Here is a 9,313-nt window from a genome sequence, read left to right on the forward strand (position 1 = left end):
AGATCAGAAGAAGGCACGGGACAACACTGGAGGAATAAGGACCTCTCGATACAACAATCCAGTTCGAGACATAAGCAGAGTTCGAGAAGTATGACCTCTCGATACAACAATCCAGTTCAAGACATAAGCAGAGTTCGAGAGATAGATCTCTCGATACATGGGGATCAAGACATCAAACAATCGAGACATCAATCTTGGTCTCGATAAACTGACACTTCTCCAAAAGGTTAAATGACAGTCAGGAAGCATGAATAAAGTTTGGAGAAGAAGAATATCATGGAGATAAAATATTAAGGAGGTGCCAGAAGTGGATGCCACATCAGAATTCCACAACAAACGGAAAGAAGGTGCACTAATCCAAAGTCGGTCTTATTCCCTAGAACGAGGATCAATGGGATTTTAAAAAGAGTAACTTTTACCAAAAGTAGCAAGTGGAGCATGGACTCAAGAAAGTGGATTATGGAATATCCACTACCAAACAAAAGGTTCAAGTTACAAGACCACTACTCCATGAAAAATGCTGAAAAGATGCAAGTCCCATACACAACATGGGAGACAAATTTCAAACGGAATAATTTTCCCTCCAACGGAATTATTCGTTTACTNGGAAGAAGAGTGGACGTAGGCGGGTTGGCCGAACCACTTAAAAATCTCTCTCGCATTTACTTTCTGTATTTATCTCTCGCTAACCTCTCGATTGCACTGCATATAAACACACCTCTCGAAGTAACTCAAACTCGTGCTAAGTAAAAGGGGATAACTTTTCCGCTGCGCATAAAACTTTGTCTTCACCTCGTGAGGTATCGAACCTAAACATCCTGAGTTCAATACACACGAGAGGTCGAAAAGATTTGCAAAATCTTATACAAGTCTATTCACCCCCCCCCCTCTAGACTTGTACCCCATTCCCTTGGGACCAACAATTGGTATCAGAGCTAGTTCTCTGATCGATATAAACCTGTGTTTATATTGCCTAGAGATCCTTCTTTGAAAAACTCTTTAAAAATCTTTCAAAGCACGAGATAATTTTTAAAATGGATAGCATGTTGTCGAGACATCTCCTTTTTGATCTTAGCAGGTTCGATGACTGGAAAACACGCATGCTTGCGTATCTATCAGCCCTCCATGATGAGATGGCCGAAGTGATAACATCTGGACCAGTCAAGATTTTAATGGTAAACACGGCTGCTGAGCAAACCAGGGAAACACCAAAGTACATCCCAAAACCTAGGGAAGAATGGACAAGTGATGATAGGAAGAGAAACAACCTGGACAACATTGCCAAGGATATTCTCTTCAGAGCTATAGACGAAACCATCTTCCCAAAAGTAAGAAAGTGCAAAACGGCGATAGAGGTATGGGATACTTTGATGTTAATTGGTGAAGGTGACGAACAGGAAAAGGAGAACAAGCTCACCGTGGCCATGAAGAAGTTCGAGGACTTCAAGATGAAGCCAGGGGAGAGCATCGACAGCATGGAATCTCGGTTCATGAAGCTATCAATAGAGATCAGTGATCTCGAGAAGGAGATTCCACAAAAGGAGCTAAACCTGAAGGTCTTACGAGGCCTTACCAAGGAGTGGGAAATGAAGGTGATCACAATGCGTGATCACAGGGATTTGAAGAACACCACAACCGACCAACTTTTCAGAGATCTCAAAGCCTTCGAATTTGAGATGCTTCCGAGAGATGATGACGTGGTGGACAGACGGAATGTGGCACTGGTTGCTGATCAACCATCCACCTCTTCAAGGTCAGATCCTGTAACCCCTCGTCTTTAAGCTATGACATTCATAAAATAAGTGACCGATGCTTCAAAATAATTTTTTTTAAGGAAGTATAGTTGTTATTAAGTTGCGATCGTTCGTGCCGGTCACGAACCGTAAAATTTTAGAAGCTGGTATTCGGACCCGATTATCCTAGGAAATGGATTATTAGACACCATATTATTATTCTTGAACTTCCTATTCAATTAAATCAGCCCATAGCAGCGAAAATTTATTTTGATCGTACATCGCTAAAATTTCGCGGTGTACCGAACCTAGCCCAATTTTGAGGGTTAGTCTGGAATAAATTTTTGGTTTCGAGAATTATTCTATCCAGATTATTTTCTACCGAAGCTTTATCTGTTTGGACCCCAACTGATAAGTTTAAAAATACACCATTATTTTACTNCTTCCAGGGAGTTTCTGGAAGAAGAGTGGACGTAGGCGGGTTGGCCGAACCACTTAAAAATCTCTCTCGCATTTACTTTCTGTATTTATCTCTCGCTAACCTCTCGATTGCACTGCATATAAACACACCTCTCGAAGTAACTCAAACTCGTGCTAAGTAAAAGGGGATAACTTTTCCGCTGCGCATAAAACTTTGTCTTCACCTCGTGAGGTATCGAACCTAAACATCCTGAGTTCAATACACACGAGAGGTCGAAAAGATTTGCAAAATCTTATACAAGTCTATTCACCCCCCCCCCTCTAGACTTGTACCCCATTCCCTTGGGACCAACAATTGGTATCAGAGCTAGTTCTCTGATCGATATAAACCTGTGTTTATATTGCCTAGAGATCCTTCTTTGAAAAACTCTTTAAAAATCTTTCAAAGCACGAGATAATTTTTAAAATGGATAGCATGTTGTCGAGACATCTCCTTTTTGATCTTAGCAGGTTCGATGACTGGAAAACACGCATGCTTGCGTATCTATCAGCCCTCCATGATGAGATGGCCGAAGTGATAACATCTGGACCAGTCAAGATTTTAATGGTAAACACGGCTGCTGAGCAAACCAGGGAAACACCAAAGTACATCCCAAAACCTAGGGAAGAATGGACAAGTGATGATAGGAAGAGAAACAACCTGGACAACATTGCCAAGGATATTCTCTTCAGAGCTATAGACGAAACCATCTTCCCAAAAGTAAGAAAGTGCAAAACGGCGATAGAGGTATGGGATACTTTGATGTTAATTGGTGAAGGTGACGAACAGGAAAAGGAGAACAAGCTCACCGTGGCCATGAAGAAGTTCGAGGACTTCAAGATGAAGCCAGGGGAGAGCATCGACAGCATGGAATCTCGGTTCATGAAGCTATCAATAGAGATCAGTGATCTCGAGAAGGAGATTCCACAAAAGGAGCTAAACCTGAAGGTCTTACGAGGCCTTACCAAGGAGTGGGAAATGAAGGTGATCACAATGCGTGATCACAGGGATTTGAAGAACACCACAACCGACCAACTTTTCAGAGATCTCAAAGCCTTCGAATTTGAGATGCTTCCGAGAGATGATGACGTGGTGGACAGACGGAATGTGGCACTGGTTGCTGATCAACCATCCACCTCTTCAAGGTCAGATCCTGTAACCCCTCGTCTTTAAGCTATGACATTCATAAAATAAGTGACCGATGCTTCAAAATAATTTTTTTTAAGGAAGTATAGTTGTTATTAAGTTGCGATCGTTCGTGCCGGTCACGAACCGTAAAATTTTAGAAGCTGGTATTCGGACCCGATTATCCTAGGAAATGGATTATTAGACACCATATTATTATTCTTGAACTTCCTATTCAATTAAATCAGCCCATAGCAGCGAAAATTTATTTTGATCGTACATCGCTAAAATTTCGCGGTGTACCGAACCTAGCCCAATTTTGAGGGTTAGTCTGGAATAAATTTTTGGTTTCGAGAATTATTCTATCCAGATTATTTTCTACCGAAGCTTTATCTGTTTGGACCCCAACTGATAAGTTTAAAAATACACCATTATTTTACTNTTATACTTGTGGAAATAGAGTAAGGAAATCAGGACAGATTTCTGTCAGTAACTTCCGTGAATTTCTGGGAAAAATCGGTAAATTATTTTGGTCCAATTTTTTTTCATACATGTAGTTCTATAAGTGTAGAAGCCGCATATAAACTTTCATAATTTTTGGAGTAGTATAAGTATGGTTTTCGGAATTTTTCCCAAAACTGGTCCAGAGAAGGAAAATTGCTGGACAGCACACTGCCAAGGGCAAAAATGGAATTTTCTGTGTAAATTCGTGAACCTAGGTGACCAAAACTTTTTATGAACATCAAGTACTATGAGTTAGGGTTCTACCATAAAAATTTCAAGTGAAAAAGAGTTCGGGAACTATTTTTACCGGCTCAATCTTTCGGACTGCGCAAAACTGTAATTTCTGGACAGAAACTGTCAAAATCAATTTTGACAAAAATATTTTTTTTTTGTAACAAAAGTAGTGACGAAATTTTGGGATGTCACAACCATATTTGGATGAAATAAATTATTTTGAAAATACTATTTGATTCCAGGAAAGAAAAAGAAAAATGTTTTCAAACCCTTAGTTTATGGAATAAGGTGGGGACCTTCGGGAAGGCTTAAACGCCACGGCCCGGGGTTGGAATAAGGTTGGACCTATGGGAGGGCTGGAGTGCCATGGCCCTAGGTTGGGATAAGGAGACCGACGGGAAGGCAGGGAAATGCCACTGCCCAAGGTTTGAGAAGGAGAATTGAGAAATGTTCAAAGTGCTTACTCAGGGGAAACTAAGTGGAAAATTTTTGAGTATGAAAATTATTGTTATTCTGGGCTGCGGTTCAGATTATTATAGAGCTGCGGTTCTATATGCAGTATGAAAATTATTGTTACTCTGAGCTGCGGTTCAGATTATTATAAGCATTAGAGCTGCGGTTGTATTTGCAAATGATGAAATTCCTGGAAATGTGAAATTTTGCAAACTTGTCTGAAAAAGGCATGAAAATTATTTTGAGTGGCAAGTTATGACTTCATTCTTATTTGAGAAAAGCTTTATATGATTTAACGTTTATACGATATTATACTATCTATAAATCGTTTCGTTACAGGCAGATTTTCAAATCATGGTAAAACTTTATAAAGCTTTTAGATTATCTATGTTTTCAAACCTTTGTCTACTTTTAAGTGACAAATGGTTTTCCTTACTTAGCCGTCGTGCTAACTACACTTCGTTGTGTTCTTAACAGATGTCTAGGGTAGGCTCGTGTAGCCCACCTGACTCGGATCCTTCCGAGTTGGAGTTCCCTATCTACGATCATGATGATTATGTACAGTACTTAGTTAATGTCGACCCGTATGCTCCTGGATTCGCTCCTGACTCTCCAGCTCCGGCTTATGTTCCTGCTGTTCCTTCCCCACCGTACAGTCCTTGTTGGTCCCGAATGGGTGGTGAAAAGTCTAGAGGGGGGGTGAATAGACTTTTCTAGCAAATTAAAAATTAATAACACTTTAACTAAAATAATTTCAAGTGAATAAATTCAACTTGAAATGCACAGCGGAATAATGTACGTAAAGTGCTATAATTAAAACTCAGTGATAGAGAGGAGATATATCACATGCAATACGATAGAAATACTTTGAATAGCTCAAATATGATATACAATAAATTTGGCTTGCATACGGACGTAGGAGATAACAAAAATTGGTAAACCCAGATAAGAGTGAATAGTGATGAATAGTGCCTGGGTCTTGAAAATATTATGAATGCAGGAAATTAGCAAAACCAAATAAGCAAGTTGTAGAGATTAGGAATATTAAATGGGTTTCACAAATATGAATCTTGCAAATCAGTGTGTGTACGTGCAAGCAGATATTATGTGTACAGAGCAAAACATATATGGGCAGTAAGTAAATGAGAGAGAGATTTTTTAAGTGGTTCGGCCAAACCCAGCCTACGTCCACTCTACTCCTTTCACTATCTTCAATCACCCAGATACAATAGTGAACACCAAGTGCCAACCCAGCACTTCTATCTACACCCAGTAGAGATTTGAGTATCTCGCACAAAGTTATACTCCTACACCAACGAGTGTCTCGCACAAAGCTACACTCCCTAGGGTTTTCACAAGCTCCTCTTGTTACTTAGCCCTCTATCTACACTCAGTAGAAATTTTGATACAAGGTAGTAAAAGAAAATGTTTTTTTCCAACTCTCAGGAACTAAAAATATGGATTTTTGGTTTTTCGGATTTTTCTTGCTTTGTTATTCTCCGATGTATCACACTGCTTTTCTTGCCTTTCACTTGTATATCTCCATTTTTTCTTCTTGCTCAAGTGTTCTGTATTTATAGATGAAGAAAGAATTAATCCGTTGGAGAGAATTAATTCTTTATTGTCAATCCCATGTGCTGATTGTAGTCTCCATGTGGTTTAGGTGGTCTGGTGAGTTGAAACTCCGTTGTTGTATTTCTTCAGACTTTTTCCTCTTTTCTTTGCATCTTCAGATATTCTTGCGTGATGCCTCCTGATATTCTGGTCATCAGTCTCTCCTCTCTTCAAAATATACAGATCAGTCAAATGTATCCGTTGTCTTTGCTTCCTGATATTCTGGTCAGCATCTTTGCGTGATTTATACTTCCTCCTCTTCCCTTATTCTTCCTGATATTCTGGCTTAGTGGAGCTTCACATGCTGATTAAAACTTCTCTCCTTGAGTGAGTTTGGAGTGCTCCTGGTATTCCTCTCCTGGTATTCCTCTCCTTGAGCTCTGCTATAATCCTTCTCTATTATTTATTGGAGTGCTCCTTCTCTATTATTTATTGGAGTGCTCCTGATATTCTGTAGCTTTTGCTATGCTGTACTGTTGCTTTGGCTTTTTGCTAGTGTTGCTTTATTCCTCTTGCCACTGAAATATTTCACATGTTACTGCTGTCTGTTGCTGCTTGTACTATTATTCCATATTCCACTGCTGATTCAAATTATTCCACGTATTATGCAGCCAAAAATGATTTTCCTAGGATTCGAACACTAGTCCACTTACCACTTTAACCAAGCTCATCACCATTGAACCATTCAAATTTATTGCTAATTTCACTGCAAGTAATTTATAAGTATGAATATTCTGGAGGTCTCTAGTTTCCATAAAATTCGTGGCTAAGAGGGTTTGAACCATGGATTACTTGCCAACCTTATAAGTCTCTTACCATCTCTGCTGCTTCAACATTTAGTTATTTTTTGTGCTCTAAATATTTTTAAGCTCCATGGAATTCAAACCAAGTTCCTTCCTTCTCCAAGAATTCTTCCAAGTTGACTTTTGACTCTTTAGGTACCTTAGCTTATGAAAATTTTGGGTTTCTAATTTTTCAAACTAAAATACATTTCTTGGCTCATCAAAATCTTATTACAAATATTCCTAACAATTTCCCCCTTTTTGATGATGCCAAAACCTATACTCAGTCATTTGGCTTAGTCTTTGAAAAATATAAACTTTAAAAATTTTCATTTTATTTCGACTAGCCATAGATGAGTTTAACAATGATTTTTGACCTAGAAGAATTGTTTTCAGACAATAAAATTCCTACATGCATTATTGAGACTGGTTTAATTCATTTTAAAATATATTTCTCAATCATGCATTTATACAAACTAAAACAAAAACAATTCTTCATACCAAAAATTAAAACAACCTTGTACAAAAAAAAAAAAAAACTCATTCCCCCTATGTATATGCCAAGAATAAATAGAGAACATGTATACCAAATATTTACCTCTTTGCGATCCTTTTTGAGACTTCGTTTGCACCAAATGACTGTCATTCTTTTCCCCCTTTTTGTCATCATCAAAGAACCACTGTATAGGAATGAAATTCTTGCTCTTGAATCTTTTGCGCCATGGTGCATTTGCTTGCTTCTGTCACAAGTGCAGCAAAAATTGAGTACTCCACAAAAGAGGGTACGAGACCCTAGTAATAGGATCAACCTAACCATTTCACAGCAAGGCATAGCCCCGACAGATCACTATTCCCTTGTGATAAAAACGATTGAAAACCGCAATCGTCGAGAACAGTAAGAGGCGATAATTGATATCTTTCGACGGTACGACCTTCCTTGAAACACTCAATTGGTTTGAACAGTGTTAACATTCTCACATCGATTCTCCTTGCTATAAATTCACCATTCGCTTTCCATCAATCTGCTTGATTTTATAGCTTACATAAAAGAAATGGCAAATACGATATATCCCTCATCTTCGGATAACTCTTCCTTTTGGGATGATATTATCGTATCACCGTTAAGAGATAGTGCACAAAGTATAGATCTTACTGCTGTTGAAAATTTTGAAAATGCTCCACTAGAGTCGAATGAGATAATTACTCCACCAGGTGCTACGGGTACAGATGTTGTGGCCGTTGATCAAGGTACTATTGTAGTGGCGGAGGAAGATAATACCACTGCAGCGCTAGATGTAGCAGCTATGAATGCAAGTGTATTTCGTGGGAGAAAGAGAGCTAGAAGAACATTTTGTGATACTACCACGCTAACTTTTGAAAAATTTTCTGAATATTTTTATCTGCCTTCTGAACAAGCTGCAGAGGAATTGCAGGTTGGGCGCGAAGTTTTTAAGAAAAAGTGTAGGGAAGTGGGGATTTCCTACTGGCCTTATCGAAAACTTGTGAGCCTTGACAGATTATTGGCAAAAGTTCAGGTAATTTCGATATTCCTATATCTCTTTCAACTTAACATTTTCAAAGGGGGTTTAACAATGTGTGATATAGGAATTTGGTGAAATCAAGGATCAGGCTGAACTGCAAAGGACAATTAAGGGGCTAGAGGATGAGAGGGATGCGATACTTCAAAATCCAAATTTAGACTTGACTGAAGCAACAGTGAGGCTTATAGACAAATGTGACAGGAATAGTTCCAGAAAGAGAAGGTATATAGATCCAGCAGCTTTTCCTTCTACTACTCCTGGAAGTTCATCACAAGCTCCTATAATTCCTGATTTTCCTGAATTAGCACCGGAAGCTTTTCCTTCCACTACTCCTGGGAGTTCATCACAAACTCCTATATTTCCTGATATTCCTGAATTGGCACCAGAAGAAATACAAGAAGTACTCGCTTGGCTAGATGAGGATGTTCCTCCTCCCAAAAATATTAGTGACAAATAAATACAAGTTTTCACAAAATATAGTTAACAAAACAAAAAATAAAAAAAAAAAAAAAAAAAAAAATTAGCACTAAGCAAGTTTGGCAATTGTGCATGTAGTGAACACACAGTGATAAATAAAAAATTGTAAAAGATTTTTGGCAAACTTCATAACCTATGTACTTAGCAGTAGCATATTTCATAAGCTAGAATATATTGAGCAAACACTACTCAAGACAGTTGGAAAAGAAAATGATTTGGTACAAGAAATCAAACTTTAAACAGACAAACGTAAGGATTACGGAGCATGCACAAAAAAAAAAAAATACATATATCCAATCATGAAATGCGACAAGAATTAATCACAAAACACACTTATATAACATATAAATATATGCAACGTCACATATGAATAAAATCATATACTTGAGC

At 38.3% G+C, this 9,313-nt stretch overlaps 1 protein-coding gene across 1 annotated transcript; it reads left to right on the forward strand.

Annotated features, from left to right (window-relative positions):
- The first annotated feature begins 7,957 nt into the window (after positions 1-7,957).
- LOC116015921 (protein RKD1-like) lies at positions 7,958-8,903 on the forward strand. The gene is made up of 2 exons (XM_031256088.1): positions 7,958-8,440; positions 8,511-8,903. The coding sequence occupies exons 1-2, from the start codon at positions 7,958-7,960 to the stop codon at positions 8,901-8,903; spliced, it is 876 nt and encodes a 291-aa protein (XP_031111948.1).
- The last annotated feature ends 410 nt before the right edge of the window (positions 8,904-9,313 follow it).

This window comes from Ipomoea triloba, chromosome 4, assembly GCF_003576645.1.
Source record: "Ipomoea triloba cultivar NCNSP0323 chromosome 4, ASM357664v1".
Lineage (NCBI taxonomy): Eukaryota > Viridiplantae > Streptophyta > Magnoliopsida > Solanales > Convolvulaceae > Ipomoea > Ipomoea triloba.